Source organism: Orbicella faveolata, unplaced genomic scaffold (genome assembly GCF_042242905.1).
Source record: "Orbicella faveolata isolate gen_17 unplaced genomic scaffold, um_ofav_v1 contig_24, whole genome shotgun sequence".
In the NCBI taxonomy this organism is placed as follows: Eukaryota; Metazoa; Cnidaria; class Anthozoa; order Scleractinia; family Merulinidae; genus Orbicella; species Orbicella faveolata.
This window is the reverse complement of record NW_028301552.1, coordinates 30,090,580-30,107,393: the sequence shown is the minus strand read 5'-3', so window position 1 is coordinate 30,107,393 and position 16,814 is coordinate 30,090,580. Positions and strand designations below refer to the sequence as shown.

General features: G+C 42.0%; 3 protein-coding genes across 4 annotated transcripts; 1 reads left to right on the top strand and 2 right to left on the bottom strand.

The window, feature by feature from the left end:
* The first annotated feature begins 360 nt into the window (after positions 1 to 360).
* Positions 361 to 3,380, top strand: LOC110052082 (trehalase-like). Its single transcript, XM_089292149.1, has one exon. The coding sequence runs from the start codon at positions 645 to 647 to the stop codon at positions 2,430 to 2,432; it is 1,788 nt and encodes a 595-aa protein (XP_089148275.1). The 5' UTR covers positions 361 to 644; the 3' UTR covers positions 2,433 to 3,380.
* Positions 3,363 to 8,340, bottom strand: LOC110052071 (uncharacterized). Its single transcript, XM_020758201.2, has 6 exons — positions 8,216 to 8,340; positions 6,654 to 7,308; positions 6,443 to 6,571; positions 5,677 to 5,787; positions 4,620 to 5,095; positions 3,363 to 3,683 (listed from the first exon to the last, which is right to left on the bottom strand). Exons 2-6 carry the CDS (start codon positions 7,168 to 7,170, stop codon positions 3,507 to 3,509), a joined length of 1,410 nt encoding a protein of 469 aa, XP_020613860.2. The 5' UTR covers positions 7,171 to 7,308; positions 8,216 to 8,340; the 3' UTR covers positions 3,363 to 3,506.
* Positions 8,341 to 9,548: 1,208 nt separating this feature from the next.
* LOC110051961 (uncharacterized) lies at positions 9,549 to 16,201 on the bottom strand. 2 transcript variants are annotated; one of them, XM_020758087.2, is made up of 7 exons: positions 15,787 to 16,201; positions 13,831 to 14,353; positions 13,066 to 13,194; positions 12,386 to 12,496; positions 11,753 to 11,948; positions 10,897 to 11,173; positions 9,549 to 10,509 (listed from the first exon to the last, which is right to left on the bottom strand). In XM_020758087.2, the coding sequence occupies exons 2-7, from the start codon at positions 14,333 to 14,335 to the stop codon at positions 10,333 to 10,335; spliced, it is 1,395 nt and encodes a 464-aa protein (XP_020613746.1). In that variant the 5' UTR covers positions 14,336 to 14,353; positions 15,787 to 16,201; the 3' UTR covers positions 9,549 to 10,332. The 2 variants fall into 2 exon arrangements, with proteins under 2 accessions (XP_020613746.1, XP_020613738.1); XM_020758079.2 differs by lacking the exon at positions 15,787 to 16,201 and having other exon boundaries at positions 13,831 to 14,371.
* Positions 16,202 to 16,814: the final 613 nt, after the last annotated feature.

The following is a 16,814-nucleotide window of genomic DNA, read 5'->3' as shown; positions in this document are numbered from 1 at the left end:
AAAATGGTGTACAAAATGGTCAGGGATTAGACCTCGAGGCGGAGCCTCCTCGTATAAAAGTTTGTAGAGTACCTCCTACCCCACCCCCTCCCCCTCACTCGCTCCACGGGTCCCGACACCCTTCCACCCTTCTTGCGCCGAAAACATGCTGGGACCTGGATGTGTTAAAAATTAAAGAACATAAAAGATCCTAAAAGAGAAGAGAGACTAGACTGACGATTCTGGCAAGATCGTCATGGTCCTCATGATCACGTGATATTTACAGAGCTTTTACAAAACTAACAATATTAATGTTTGCAAAATAGTCTGGTCGCTAAAACTGACTGTACTCTAATAACATTTTTTTTTTTCGCGTGAGGATTCTGTGGTCACGATACCGACATCTTGTTTGAAGCCTTTCTGCCAAGTAACCTGATTTTAAACAAAGCACTTATAACCATTACTTATTTTTTGATCGAGAAATGTATATTCGTAGTTGTGCGCAGCTGGATCGCATGTGGACCTGACTGTCACGCTCGCTGTAGTACAATAGGGGTCAAAATAACAAGACGGTGTTGGATATACACCTTATTAGATGACAGCCCTGGCAAATATCACGCAAGCCGGCTTTCTCCTGCAAGCAGCTGCACTTATTAGCAGTCAAAATGGATGCGTTCGAGAGCATATTTTGCCTTCTGCTCTTTATTCTTGTCATGAACCCAAATCATGCAACAGCCGAGAAGTCTGCGTGTCGCAGCGAGATTTTCTGTCGGGGTGATCTGCTACGCAAAGTTCAAATGGCCCGCATTTTCAACGATTCCAAGGCGTTTGTGGACATGAGACTGCAGAAGGACGAAACGGATGTTCTCCGATCTTTCAAAGCTTTGCCAGATAACCCTTCCGAAGATCAAGTGTTCAGGTTTGTGAAGGATAACTTTCTTCCAGCAGGGCATGATTTGGAGGAGTGGTCGCCACCAGACTGGAGAGAAAACCCCGAGTTTATTAAACGTATCAAGGACGCTAACCTCAGGGACTTCGCTTCAAAGCTCAATGAATTGTGGAAGAAACTAGGAAGAAAGATCAGCGACGAAGCCCGACAAAACCCTGCCCGATCTTCCCTGATTTTGGTCAAGAATCCATTTATTGTTCCCGGTGGAAGATTTCGTGAATATTACTATTGGGATTCCTACTGGCTTGTAGACGGATTGCTCGTTTGCGGCATGAAGGATACCGTCAAAGGAATGATTGACAACTTTGTCCAGTTGGTGAAGACCTATGGGTTTGTCCCAAATGGTGGTCGCATTTACTACACGAACCGAAGCCAGCCCCCTTTTTTGATCCCCATTGTGGAACTTTACCTTAACAACACTGGCGACGAAGACTACGCCAAGTCAATTCTAGATGACTTGGAGAAAGAATACACTTTCTGGAGGGAAAATCGCAACGTTGAAGTTGAAGTGTCCTCAGGAAAATATAACCTGTCGATTTATTCCGCTAACATGGACACCCCACGACCAGAATCTTACTACGAAGACTTTCATACAGCTCAAGCAATACCTGAAAATGCCAGACCAGCTTTGTACCAAGACATAGCCTCCGCTGCCGAGAGTGGGTGGGACTTTTCCACCCGGTGGTTTAGCCGCACGAGGTCAGAGCAGGGATCCCTTAGTGGCACCCGAACACGGCAGATTGTCCCCACGGATTTGAACAGTGTCCTGTATCTCAACGAAAAACTTCTAGAGAAGTTCTTTCGCATGGCCGGGAACACAGCTAAAGCAGATCAATACAAAGAGTTTTCAGAAGCCCGTCTAGCTGCTATCGAAGCTGTGTTGTGCGACAATAAAACGGGTTTGTGGCTCGATTATGATCGGCAGTTGAAAAAGAAGAGGCATTATTTTTACGCTGCTAGCATTGTACCACTGTGGGCTGGAGTTCACCGGGGCAACCCGGCAAAAGAAAGCCTTGTTCTCCGCGCGCTCAAGCGACTTAAACTTCTCGATTACCCAGGGGGATTTCCCACTTCCCTATCGACATCCGGCCAGCAATGGGATTTCCCAAACGCCTGGCCCCCTCTGCAGCATATGTTCATAGAAGGCCTCGCACAGTCTAGCAGTAAAGAACTCCAGGACGAAGCCTTGAAATTCGCGCAGAAGTGGATCACTACGAACTACAAGGCTTGGCGCTCCACAGGTCACATGTTTGAAAAGTTCAACGTGAGTGTGCAAGGCGCTCCAGGGGGAGGGGGTGAGTATAAAATTCAGATCGGGTTTGGCTGGACCAATGGCGTTGTATTGGATATGTTACGCCGATATCCTGACAAGTTAGTGAGTGGAGAAAATCCCACAACACGATCCGCCCGGCCGGTAGTGAAAGCCGAAGGATATATAGTGCTAATGACCTTCACCGTCTTGTTTTGCAGTATTGTTTTGAGTGTTTTTGTATTCGCAGTCTAAAGTTTATTTCCGCGAAAATTTGCCAACATTGTGGCTTGCGTGACGTATTTTAATGTGTCTCAAATGACTGCTGTCACGCAAGCGTCAGTGTAATACTTATTCTTAATAGTGAAGACATGACAGAATGTAGCAGTGTAGATCTTATGCGAGTTGTTTGCAATAACGAAGCAACTGTTTAGGCTGAGAGAAACATGTTAACTTAAAAAAATAATATTTTTTTTCTTATTTCCCTATAATATCAGAAAACGAGGTCCAGCCTAACAAAAATCAGCTGTAAACCCTCATTTGAAAACCACGAAGTCGAATTCTCTATCCCTTCCGATCGAGCCTGGAGCAAAGAGCGGGGGACTAATTTTATAAGCTCTAATTCCTTCATCAACTGTTTTATGTCGACCTTCCGGAAATATGGTTTTCTTTCAGTGATTTTACTCTCGTTTTCTCCCAACATTTCAATGCGATTTCGATCATATTTTTAGTTAGAGTAGGTAGAAGAGAGAGAAAAATTGGGGGTGGTGGCGAGGGTTTGTTGCTCTCTCTATATATACTCTCCTATTAGGAAACCTTCTTTTGGCTTGTCACGCAATTATTCTACCCTGACTGAAGAAAGGATTTCCCCAAGGGAAACAAAGTTGAGGATTGCGTGAAGAAACCAACGCCAAAAGGGTGTGGGGGAGGCGAATGTATTTCCAGCCTAGGACTGACGGATCTAAGTAAAAATAATTTTTAACTTTTGATATTTTGGCCTATCATTTTCCTGGTAGACTGGATCTAAATGTTACGTTTTGTTTCCAACAAAAAAATACATGATTATTTTCGATTAATTTATACACAGCAGTAAGAGTACACACATTTTTCACTCTTTGCAGCTTGAGACGCGGATGAGTGCATAGAAGATAAAGTAACAATATTCGAATTCACAAAGAAATAAAATTAGATTGAAAGGCTTCATTCTTTATTCATTTTGTTGCATTGTCACGCGGGAAGTACGTCGCGCAATCAATTTGTCTTCGCGTGAAGCAATCTTTTTGAAACGCATGTGTTTGGACTTGACATGGTTTCGAAAACAATCTCTTGTTACGTCTGAAAGAAACTCTCTACTGAGTCCGCCGCGGGATAAAATACTGAATCTCTGAAGTGCACTCCATCCAAGGTTCCTCTAGGGTAGGAACTAGAAACTGGGTACACATCCAGTACTATGTAGCCAGCCTTGCACATCGCCCAGTTGGCATAAGCGTTAAAAAGCTGTATACGCTACAAAAAGTAAACCAAATATTGAAAATAAATTACTGAACTATATTAATGAAAGAGAACTATATACGGGCTGTAGAAACCCTCCCTTTCCTCGGATGTCGCAGAAATTAACCGACACGTCATCTGTACTGTAATCAACTTAAGTTTTGTGAAGTCGCGAGTTGTGACGTAGTCTCCTTCGCAGCCGTTATTAACCTCGTATCCATGTTCTCTCTCTCCTCCGAGGGGAGGAAGAGAACAGAGACCCTGGGAACGAGGTTGAGGCGTTATAAGAGACTAGCTGTGACGTGGACTCCGAGCAAACTCTGATCTAACCAGCCCCACCCTTCCCTGACCTACCGTACCCTAAGTCAAGGTTTAATATTAAAGAAATAGATATTGTCTGGAAATTTATTTTCCAAACCGCGAGGGGATTTGCCAGACTTTCAAGCCCCTCAGACATTTATATTTAAATCTAGTTTTTCCAAGAGAGAAACCATGCATGCAGGTAATCTCATCGGCGCTTGAGTTTAACTCAGGTCGCATTGTAGCAAGGCATAAAGAAAGAATTTCTGCGTTATATACTCCGCTCTCCTAGCTAGATTGGGCACAAGTTTATGTTTCTCCTAACACTTCACCTAATAACTATTTACACGCCTGATTAGCCGGGAAAGATAAATCAGTGAAAACAAAGTTTTTTGCCTAAGAACAAAACGCGAGGAAGCCTGGCCGTGCGCTCAAACGCGTAGGTCTCGAAGCGGTGTCCAACACGCCTTCCATTACTCCTCGGTATCTATTACGATTGTTCAATATTTTTCTACCTTTACTGAAGGGGATGGGGGGGGGGGGCTTATTTGAAGGATAGAACGTCAACAAACTGCAACAAATCCCTCTTGCCAGTCAGTGCATCTATTCGCAAAACAAACCGTGTTGTTGGTATTCTGAAATGCACCTCACCTGCTCAGTGTGAAAACGCCGGAAGCAACCGCTGTACAATTCTCTTTGATCATGGATGGCAGTGATACTCTTCCAGATAACTGTTCCTCGATAGTAGCGCTTCAGTACGCTAATAAACCCATTGATAACCTTCTGATAATGGTAGAAGCTGGCGCTCTTCAGCAAATGCACGCCCGCGTTCAAGATCAGCGCACTGTCCTGATCCATATCGGAGCGCGTAACAACGCTCTGCAGTTCGTAAAGGATTCTGGGAATATTTATGGGTTTCCGTCCAAACATCAAGTTCATTTCGTCTTTGGCAGTCTGTTTTAATACATACACCCATAGCATGGTGTGATAACAGGCGCGGAACACTTGCCAACACAAACGTCTTTTTAAGATGGACTCATAGAAATAGCGGTTCAGAGAGTCGCCGTAAACCCACAACACACCTCGGCCCTGTTGGTGTCCTGATCTTCCAAGGCTCGTGGGGGAACCTGTGGAAAGTAAGGAAAGCGCCTAGTTTTGGCTGTTTGCTTTTGCTACTGTTTGTCATTCATAAAGCTCACAAATTGCTTGACGTACGGTGCCCTCATTCTCGCACTTTGCCCCCTCCCCAGGATTGAGAAGAGAATCTAAGCACGGAGTCGAATGCATCAACCATGAGGCCTTCATGATAAATGCTAATTAATTGGTTGATTAATTAATTAATTAATTAATGCCTTTCTCACTGTCGCCCAAGCCGTCAGCTCATGGGCTTATTAAACATGCAGCTAGTCTGCTATCTTGTTTGCTTAGTTATTGTTTTAATGCCACAGCACTAACTCTCTGGTATCAACGCTATTTTCAATCGTTCATTATAAACCATATCCTTATTGTTTGTTAGGCCAAGTGGCATTAGAACGCTTCGTTACTTCTGTTGTTAGACTTAACGGTGCTTTAATGCTCTGCAAATGACTTATTTCCGTTTCTTCTTTTCTTTGTCCCTTCATTTCTTTTCCTTATCTCTCTCTGTTGTCTTCTGAAATGAAATTTGCATGGACACAATATTTCTCATGTTGTTCTACAAAGTGGTTACCTGTTTCATATGGCCGCCATTGCTCTCCGAACCACGCACCGTATCCATCTAACAGCAGATTACATTTCTCCCGACATGCAGTTTGACTTACTGCTTTGAAAGCGTTGAGTTCTGAGCAACACACAGAAAAACGCATTAGGCTGATTTAGCAAGAGAACGGGAACGTCACTTGGCGACTGCGCGCGAAGTACAAATACCCAAATATGGTCAGATGACGACTGCAGGGCGCGCGGAATAACCTGGATTCTGTTCTAATTTGACCATATTTGGGTGTTTGTTCTGCGCGCGCCGTCGTCAAGTGACGTTCCCGTTCTCTTGCTAAATCAGCCTATTGACTACAAGGACACTGAGGTATAACTCTGAAACAGTGTTAGTGCAAAAATATGCCTGGATAGTCATCCTTTGGTCTTACATGGAAGGAAGCGAAGCTCAAACAGAATATTTAAAAAACAGTGATGAGTTTTTAAGAAAAACTATCTTTCCATACCATATCGAGGAAGCCAAATGGAAGCTGTTGTATATATTATCCATTTAACACAAGGTCAATCAGTTGGTAAATTCCGGCCAGTGAGTTATCAAACGAAATTCCATTCTATTGGCTTTAAAAAATCTTCCTAGCCACTTCAAAAAGTTTAGATATTTTTTAGACATGTCGAATTTTGAAAACGGGCGACATTGCTAACCAGTCTCAACTCAAAATGTGTGAAGGACTTCGAACAACAATCACACAGTCGTTTTGCCTTTTATTCTCTACCAAAATATTTACCCTTGGTTATCAATCCGGATGATGTGGGAACAGTAAATGTGATTTGTCCTGCTCCCAGTGGTTCCTGCAAGAAATCGTGATTTTTATTGCCGAGGCTCCCTGGAGGCTGAAATGATCCATGGCGGCAGCCTGGGGAGAGAGATAGCAAAAGCTTACTGAGTTCATACAACGATAGAGTTTTACATGAAAGATTCATTTCTTCTGTTATTACCTCGAATGAACCAGTCTAAAGGTGGGTCTTTGAAACCTTCGCATAATGAATAATCCAGGACGATTTCTGCCCTATAGAACCCAGGCTCTTCTATTAGAAAGACGGCCTCATACAAGCCATTGTTTATGTCGTACACGGTCGCCGCCATGTTTGACGGTCCACGGATGTTAACTCGCCAAGAGTCGCCTCCTATTGTTTTATTTCGGTTTTCCACAGAAACCGATTGAATATAAATCTTGCTAAAGAATCCCGCAGGTTTTATGTCCATGCGCTTCACATAGCTTATACTAGCCCGCGTTTGAAGCTTCTCGTCCAGCGGTGTTGCATTCCAGAGCACCTGCCTTAAGCACTGTCCAATCATATTCTTCCAGTCATATCTGCGCATGCGTATTTGGCACCAGGCCAGTTTGAAATCGACAACATTTTTTCTGTATATTAGCCTTTCATCTTCGACCGATATTTCAGCGTCAGCATACAAAATGAGATAAATGAGGGTGACTTTTGCCAGTGAGGTCATGGCATGACAGTCTCAATAGCAGAGACATTTCAAGGTTCAACTGTTTTATGTTAACTTGGACGAAGACATTAAAACCTGATGATTCCAGTAGGTTTGAGATTCCTTGTTCCAATGCAGGTTACAGTACCTAGGAAAACCCTACAAGTGAAATGAAAGAAAACTTATTTAAAAATGAAATAGATTCTTTAAATTACATACGTTTCCAAGTTTTTTTTTTTTTTTTTTTAACTTCGGGTAGAAACTTTTACCAAGGGTGAGAAGGAGATTTAATATCTCATATAGGCCTGGTTTTCAAGGTGATTCCTCAGGCTTCAGAAATCCCAATACAGTCTAAAAGTAGCCAATCCCGTGACGCGAGTTTTACTGTTGTAGGCAGCCTGAGCGGTAGCCTGCGTAGCAAGCGTTCTCTTACGAAGAGCTTCTTCCGCATCCTGGCCGCGCGCAGATTGAAGCGAGAGTAAAAAAACAATCAACCAAGGAGGTCACTCCAATGCGTGTGCAGCCATAATGCGGAAAAAAAGCTTTAAGTATGGGAAAGGTTGCTACGCAGGCTATCCAAGCGGCTTTGCACTCATTCATATTGTATCCTCCACGAAAACATCTACGCAACACAGTGGGTAGTATCCGTGGGAGAGCTGGAAATCAAATCTAAAAATAGTCTTGAGAGGGTTCATGTATACTTGTAAGTCTTATGTGGGGGTTTAATTCTCCTACCCTTCATCCTTTCTTGACTCCAGATTCTCCTAACTTACATCAAGAAAGTTTAGTAGAACTAGTAAGGAGGGTTAACATGTTCATCTTGGGGTTGTTATGATAAAAAGCTTTTACGTAAAATGATTGGCATGAGTCTCTGCAGTGAAGTTATTATTTTCCTTGGTTCGCCAATGTTGTATTTTCACTTACATCAACAATGCTTTTCACATTTGCTCCGCCGAGACGTTGCTTTGATTCAAATATTCATAACAATATTTTACTTTGAGTCTACGAAGAAACTGACAAATTCTATCATCTCTGTTATTTCTAAATAGAAAACATGGCTACATACCTACAAGTGCAGATGCAGATATCAAAAATCTTGGCAATTCTATCCCTCGAGTTCCGTTGTCAGAGGTTCGTTCCTAATAAAGGCGTGAACTTGTGATCCTATCTCGCGTCATTCATTTTTTATACGCCCAGATCTCTTGAACAATTGTCACACATGTAAGGCTGTGTCATGAAACAGGTCAAGCTGCTAGCGTGAATGCACAGGTATATCAAGACTTTATTAAAGTCCTTTACACGCGGCTTTAGGTCGTTACGAACTGAACGGCCAGCTTGCGCTCGACAACTTTCCACTCAGGTTTTGAGCGCGGACATTTGTCTTGCTCCTATATATCTGAAGTCAGCGTTCGCAGATCACTTTTTACGCAAGTATAAGGTACATCTATCAGTCTAGCTTTTTTCTCTTGAAGAGCCCTGGTGGCAGTTTGCATAAAATCACATCACTGAAACTCACAGACTCGGTGTTGTTTTTAAATAACATGCGCGCCGCTATACGTACAGATAGAAAAAACAAACAAACACGAGATCGTCTAGAATACATCACTGTCTGTGTTTTCTGAAGCTTCGGATCATTTCTTGAGGAGAAAAAAACCTGTTTCTTGAAGGAAACGGTTTTTTCATCAAGGTAGAAAGTATTATATCTTGTCAAGCAAGAAGGTGAAAGGTTAGGGAGGTTACTCACTCACTCATGTTTTCATGCCTGAGTTGCAGACAAAAGGCTTCATCGGTTAGGTTAGATGCTGCCTACACGTAATCAGTTTAGAGCGAGCGGGTGCGAGGTGGGAACGATTTTTTTGCTCTTGGTCCAATTTGTGCGCAGTCAGAATGCGGAAAAGGTTAAGCTGACGGTAGAGTGTTCGCTCACAACAAAATTGCGAAAACAGAAACCGAAGCCAAACATTATTTGAACTGCGGGCTGAGAAGCTAAAAATCTGCTCTTACAGAACGGTGGTTTATATTCTTTGCTTTTTGCTCCAGAGAAAGCGAGATGTCAAACACTAGTTTTTCCCATAACACTAGCTACAGAATTAATTAAAGTTATAAATCAGTTGTCCACATAAATAATGGTGATGCATGGTAATAGACTTATTTTACGAATTTTAAATGCGTATACGTTCAAATATATTCCTGTCCTGAGAGCCTTTCGTTTATTTCAGTCATGTGATCCTCGCAACGGCGGGCTCTAGGAACACTCACTATCAGATCTCCTACTAACTCGTCCCCAGAACATCCCAGTTTTTAGTCATGTGGTAAGCGAGGCAGCTGCAATTAAGGCATTCACATCATCACCCCACTCACCCGACCCATGCGCGTATAAAAACAGATGCGATAAAATGTTACATGTAAATTTTTGTTTCATTTTAATAACAGATCTCCACAAAATAAAATTAACAATAAAAAGTACAAGTGGTTGTATGAGCAGGACTACTTGTACTGTGAAATATGCAGTTACCTCCAAATGTATGGATTTTTCTTTTCCTCATTGTCAGACGTAAATCGTATTTTTCTTAGCTTACTAGGCATCTTAAAAACATTAGGGGTTGGGGGTTGAAAACTTAACAGATCTTTTACAATATAATCTCATGAGTACTAGATCTTCCTTTAACAACAAAACTTCTTTGAATGTTCCTGAAAAATCACCGAACCCAGCGCTAACAAGAAGTAATATTTGATCACCTGTCCGAGGACGCGAAAGAAAATACGCGGGTATATACAGGTGCGGACAAACCATTGTGACCCTTAATCAAGGCTCGCATTACCGGTCAGTAATAATTAACAATTAGACCCGTAGCCCGCAAGGGCTACGGGCCAATAGCCCATGAGGCTTCGCCTCATGGGCTATTGACCCGTGGCCCTTGAGGGCGAAGGGTCTAATTGTTTTAGTATCACCCAACTAGTCGGACAGAAAAGGTAATAATAAAGTTAGCAAATGCAAGTTGAAGAAATATTTATTTGGGAATAAAACGAAAGAAAGCGTCAGGCTCGATGGCGCCAATTTCGCCACTCGATGACTATTACTAATAGTCCCCTAGTAGCGTAGCCAATCAAAATGCAGGATTTGCATTAGTCCACTAGTTGGGTGATACTAATAGGCAGTAGCACTATCCGCGAGTATAGAAGTCAAGTGGTGAAGTATTTTTCCAATGCGTCCTCTGCTGGGTAGAATACAAAGTGTGGATAATGGATGCCATCAATAGTGCCGTGAGGGTATGCTGCACTGATGTGATACACATCCAGCACAGGGATACCAGCTTCACACATTTTCTTCATAGCGTAGGCGTTGAACAATTTAATTCGCTGTAGAAAGAAACGGACATTTGTGTGCATTTGTTAATATTCTCGAGCACCTCTCAGTTAGCTATAACTACGTTGAAAATTTTTTCTCAAATCACACAGCACTCTTTAAGATGTCAGGTAATTCTATATAGTTTCTTTGTTTTTTCTTCGGCTAGGATCTATTTACACCTATTGGATTTAAAAACTTGCGTAGCATCCAAAACAGATATTTTCTTCTTTTCCAGCCGATGAAAAGCCAAGAAAAAGCACTCGTGACTTTGCTAAACGCGCGTGCATTTTCCCGCGCTTTTCACCGGTTGCCTGTTTTTTTCTCGAGCTACGATTGGCTCATTTTGTTTTCCACGTGTTCCCCAAGTTAAAAAAACTTGCTTTACCAGTTTTCATTACCTGTTCAGTGTGAAAGCGCCGAGAACAGCCAGTATACAGCTCGGTCTGTTTGCCAAGGGAGGGCGTGGTCTTCCATATCACTTTACCTCTGTAGATGCCCCTTAGAAGTCGAATAAAACCTTTGATGACCTTCTGGTAATTTCTAAAACTTGTGCTTTTCAAGAGGTGAACTCCAGCGTTTAGTACTAAGGCGCTATCTTGGTCCATCAAAGGCTGCGTCACGACTTTTCGGAGCTCTCCTACCACTTGTGTCACGTTAATATCCTGACCTCCGTAACTAGAAAACGAATGACAATCAATTACAACCGACTTCGAATCTGATAACGAACGCTGCAGACTCATCAACAGTATAAGGTTAGGAATGAAAAAGGTCAAAAAGAAGGGGTATGCTCAAGGCAAGTTTGACGGAAAATAGACTGGTTTATTTCACGTTTTCTCCAGTTCTTCATTTTCATTTGATCACGAATGACGATTATATAACATCAGAACCCAGGACAAATTGAAGACAAAGAATTTTCAATTCATATCCGTAAACAATCAATCATTGGTCACGAAATCTCACGCTTCATGTTATATATGTGAACACGGGATATGCCCAATCACAGCTCATGAACAGGCCTTTTGCCATTTTCACAATATACTGCCACTCCACGCATCAATGCTAACTGGTTCGCCAGTCCCTTCTTATGGACCAGGAACAAGATTGCATCCCGGCTTAACAGACAGCTGGCTGAGATGTGAGAAATGCTACTTTGAAAATATGAATTTTCCTTAGTGATTTCCATATATACGTTTTGGTGTTAATTGTGAGAACTTAGTTGTTTGAATAAAAGGAAGTTTGTAACCAGTTTAGTACCTGAGATCCATTTCGTTCGAGTTCACCGAACTTAACCAATAGACCCAAACATCTGTGTGATAACAAGCCCGGAAAACACGAGTGCACAGCTTTCCTCGTTGAAGAGATTCGTAGAACCGTCGATTATGCGAGTCGCCATATATCCATAAGACACCAGACCCCTGCCTGTGACCTGACCGCGGGGAACTGTAATCAACTGAGAAAACCGTAGCCTTAGTACTTCACTTTCTCAATTCTTCTTATAGGTAACTTGTCAGCAAACGACGTATTGTAGGTTGATTTGCAGCCCTGGGGGGACTCCATATAAAAAAGGCGGGGGGTGCTCGTCGTACGTTTTAGAGGTTAAAAACGCGATTTTGTACCTCCTATAGTGTCCAGCTACAAAAGGCCCAGCGGGAGCTTTTGCAGTACCTTTTAGGGTATCGAGCCGCCAAAAATATGACAGGAGGCAGCTGATTATGATCCATAGTCTCTTGCAGGCGATAATGTATTGTTTTAGAATTGGTATCTCTTAGGGGTGGAAAAAAATTTCAAAATTTCCGACTAGCACTCCTGTCCTTTTTATATTTGAGTCCCCTCCCTCTGGGATTTGAAGTTCAAACTGAATTCGAATCAGCTTTTTTGTCGACTTACCGTTTTTATAGGGCACCCAGTAGTTATTGATCCATCTTCCAAAACCATCCCAGAGCATATTACATCTCTCATTACACCACTGGGCACTCGTGTTGAACAATGAATCTAAATCTGTGAGAGTTCAAGCGGCAGAATCGCTAGGAACAACATTAAAACTGACTCAGGGTTTTCAATTGTGTGTCATATAACCAAAACAAAAGTTACTACTCTGGCCAATCAAAAAGGGCACAGAAAAATCCAGTGAGCCAATCAAAACGCTAAGTAATTACATGTAGCCGACGAAAAGCGCGGGAAAACGGGCATGAACCATTGACAATTGGTTTTGATATTTTGAAGACAAAATAAACCGTTGAACGATTTGCACACTGACTGGGAAGTAACTGAAATTCTGCAAATCCAAAGGACTGAGTTTTGTAAAACTTAACCACAAACACGGTAACTCGTTCTGTTTAGAAAGAAAACAAAGTAATTGACCTAGTTATAAGAAATAGAGTTTACGGAAACTCGTTAAAGTTAGAGCGATATATAGGGAAAACTAACAGCGTCTAAGTTTGCATCTCGCTTAAAGAACATAACTGTCAGGCAACGCTCTTGGACGATCAAAATGTTAAATTCCTTCCGTAGTAATCCAAACCGCGCCAGTTGGTTTGTTTAACGTGTAATTTCACATGGCTACTTACATTGAGCGTCCTGCAGATCAGCAGGCGGAACTTGTATGGAGAAATATGCACCGTAAAACAGGGGTCTGTTAATGTAGTCATCTGATGCTATTAACGTTCCTGGTCTTTGAAAAGATCCATGGCGGCAGCCTGCAATAATAATAATAATAATAATAATAATAATAATAATAATAATAATAATAATATATCATAATAAAGCAGCCGCGTATATACATTGGAAAGTCTGTCGCAACTATAATATAAAGACATCAGAAAAGTGTTGTTCAGGGCCACTTTTATTATTATTATTATTTTCAATTTTCAATTTTTTTTGAAATTGATGTAGCTCTGAATCCGCTACCATTTTTTTGCAAACTTTTTGAAAAGTTCAGTCTTCACTGACATTCTGATTACAGTTGGATATTAGAAAGGGGATCCTGAACTCATATTTGATTTATAAGCACTTAAAGCCAAAATTAAGAGCGTTTTTACACGTCATCCCGTTTTCATGATAACTTCTAATGTCAAGAAGGGGACCATAACTTGTTCATCAATGATTGGGCATTTGTTTGATGTCATTAGTGTACGTAGCGGTATAGATTTAAATGAGTGGTAACATATCGATCCATCAAGGCGAAGGAGCTGAAAAAATACTGGAAACTGTAATTAGCCACCTCAGATCTATCCCAAATCAGCAAACTCCCACGGTATCAGGGCGGCGTTCTGATACAATGAAAAGATTTTTTTAAGACAGACTCGGTAAGTAATGGAACAACATAATCTCACCTCTGCTAAACCAATCAGGAGGCGGATTTTTGAGTCCGTGACATAACGTGTAATCTAACACAATCTGCAGTGAATAGGTCCCTTGCTCCATTGGAAGAAACATGGCCTGGTAAGTGCCATTTTCCATATCGTGCATTGACGCTACAAGATCCGCCTGGCCGTTCACTCTCATACGCCACGCATCACCGCCGAACGTCTTTGTGCGGTTCAAGACCGTCACAGACTGAATGTAAACCTTACTGAAATGTCCCGCGGGATTGATTTCTGCCCCGGAAATATAACTCAGGTTAGGGTTAGTCTTGAAGTCGTCGGACCACACGTCGAAAGCCCAATGTCGCGTGTAGCTTGGGCACGAGTGAGTGTACGTCCGCCAATCGGTTCGCAGTGTACGTTCTCGGCACCAGTTCTTCTCAAAATATTGATAGGGTTCTTGTTCCAGTGTCAAGTTTTCGTAGAAGAGAACAAACAGTAGTAGCAGCGTTGTTTCCTTTGGAAGAACAGCCATGCGCGTAGCTTGCAAATACTGGAAAAATGTCCACATTAATATTTAGATTAGATTTGCAACTAGACGATCGCTTTGAAAATTTTTTGCAGCTAAGAGTTTTGCATTTTCTCTAGACAGGCACAATACTCTCCTCATACTGTCTGGGTAAAGTGCAAGGAGTTTTTTCTCACTCCCTCCCATAAGTTACCCAATTCTTCCGCGATTACTGTTACCATGACAGCTGTGTGGATGTTTCCGTGGGGGATGGAAAGACGTGTAATGTCGTTTGGTCTGTCCACGCGCGCAAAATCTTTGCACAGGTTTGGCTATTGCTAGATCTTAGGGTTTCGCGCATCTTTCGATTCGCGACGCGCTAGTTCGTGATACAAAAAAATCAATTCAAAACGAGTCCCATTTAAGCGACCTCATCAATCCCGCAGGCGAACACAAGTTCCCCACCTCCAACTCGTGCATATCTGCACCAGCCGGAGGCAGGCGCAATAATTTGGCTTGGCTGCAGCATCCCTATACAATGTCTCCCTGTTGGCGCTGAATGTACGAATATAGTTGTTGGTCTTGCGCTAGCATCCAAGTCAACCTTAACCCTTACTTTTACCCCTAGCATTCAAGCAGGGAAGCAATATAAAACCAACTAGTTAAAACCATGTAGTATACCCACTTATTCTGAGAATCCATGTGAAAAAAAGGTTAAGTCTGCATGCGTGTCAAGTGGCTCATTAGCAAGCACTTATCTCTGGTCTCTGTTGCATGAAGCGACTGGGAATATTTCTACTCCCCCTGGATGGGATGCTAGTCCATCGCAGGGTTACCCACAGCATTAAGTTCGTTGGTACCCATTTATACTCATGGGTGGAGATAAGCACTGTGAGATTTAACACAAAGCACCTAACCAGGGCTCGAACCCGGATCGCTCGATCTGAGAAGAGCGCACAAACCAAGAGGCTACCGCGCCTCGACAACTGGACCTGAATCGAGATATGTCAGACATTCGATTGTTCAAAACGTCTAACGGGGTCTTCGATGCCACCGACAACGCCGAAAGCTGGTCATAGAGCTTTCCACAGGTTGAAATCTTAACAAAGATGTGTTCACTTTAGAGTATTGTGTTTCAGCAAGTAAAGTTTAGAGGTTTCACAGTAATTAGCATACAAGTGTAAAACATATCTACGCTTAAACTGAAAAGGGATTACATCTAGACATTAAAACATCCCAGAATGCGAGTTAAAGCACGTGGCATTCGTTAATTTCTCAAAATAGACCGTTTGTAAAGAAAAAAAAAGTTTGGAAATTCTCCACAAGAAATACCCCCTACCGAAGTACTATTTCATGATGTCTCTCGGAGTCTTCAACGTAACATTTTTAAGCCAGATAGAGTGTAGTATAGAAGCTTAATTAGTTTAGACTATAACAACGTTACAATAAGCGATCGATAGCCTAATAAGCAATCCTACCTTTTACCATGACGTCATAGTTTCTGTTGGATTATGAAAACAAAACAAAGCCATCGCTTCTAATCGTTTTTTCCAAACAAAGCAACAAATAATAACAGTAATAGTTGTCACATGTAAATTAGTTGTAGTTGAGCGCCATGTTAATTTTGCAGGTTCCTCGTCTAAGTCTGGCTGACCACCCGCAACCTTGTATGTGGCCATGGTCACAGATCTCTCACGGCCAAGCGTTAAACAGAGTGGGATCTGGGTGCGAGATTACATTGTCACTTCCGTTCGCTTCTGCGACTTGATCCGGCGGAAGTGAAATGTCGTAATTAACGAATTGTATACGGCTGGTGCGAATTGACCAATCAGGATTCCGCAGGCGGGAAAAACTGTACTGTCTTGACGTCAATGTATGTTAACAGAAAAGGCGTCAGAAAAGAAACGCCATTATACTGTCCCCTTTAATGTTTCTGCATTGTTAAAATCAACAAATGCGAGTTAAAAAGTAATTCCGGGACTTTAAACTATCAAATTATTTCTTCGTCTGTACATATTGCTTCCTTTTTGTAATTTGTAATTTTGTAATTTCCTTTCAAGGGATTGATTCTTTCACCTGACAAACGTTTTTCTACGACATAGATTCATATATCTTTGTATTTTGTTTTAACATTCGAGAGACGTTTTTCAACCAATAGAAAGCATATGATAAAACTGAAGAAATTAAAGTTTGTTTGGGGGGAGTAGAGGAGAAGGGTGGGAATGAAATTTAAGTTGATTATGGGGGGAGAGGGGCAATGGTGGTTGTGAGCATGGGAAAGTTGGAGGACGAAACCAGACTTGAAACCGCCAAAGGTGTTCTTGTTGTCTTTCTTCTTATTTCCAGGGTTTTTGCTTCAGCGTGTCTTGTCATTAGAGTCTGATGTGCAGCACGAGTCAGTCACATTCTCAGCCTGTCCATCACCCTGTTGAAAAAAGAAAAGCCAAATGAGAAAAATTACAAACGCGTAAGCGGCCTGAGGGCAGGTCAACGTTTGGAGTCACGC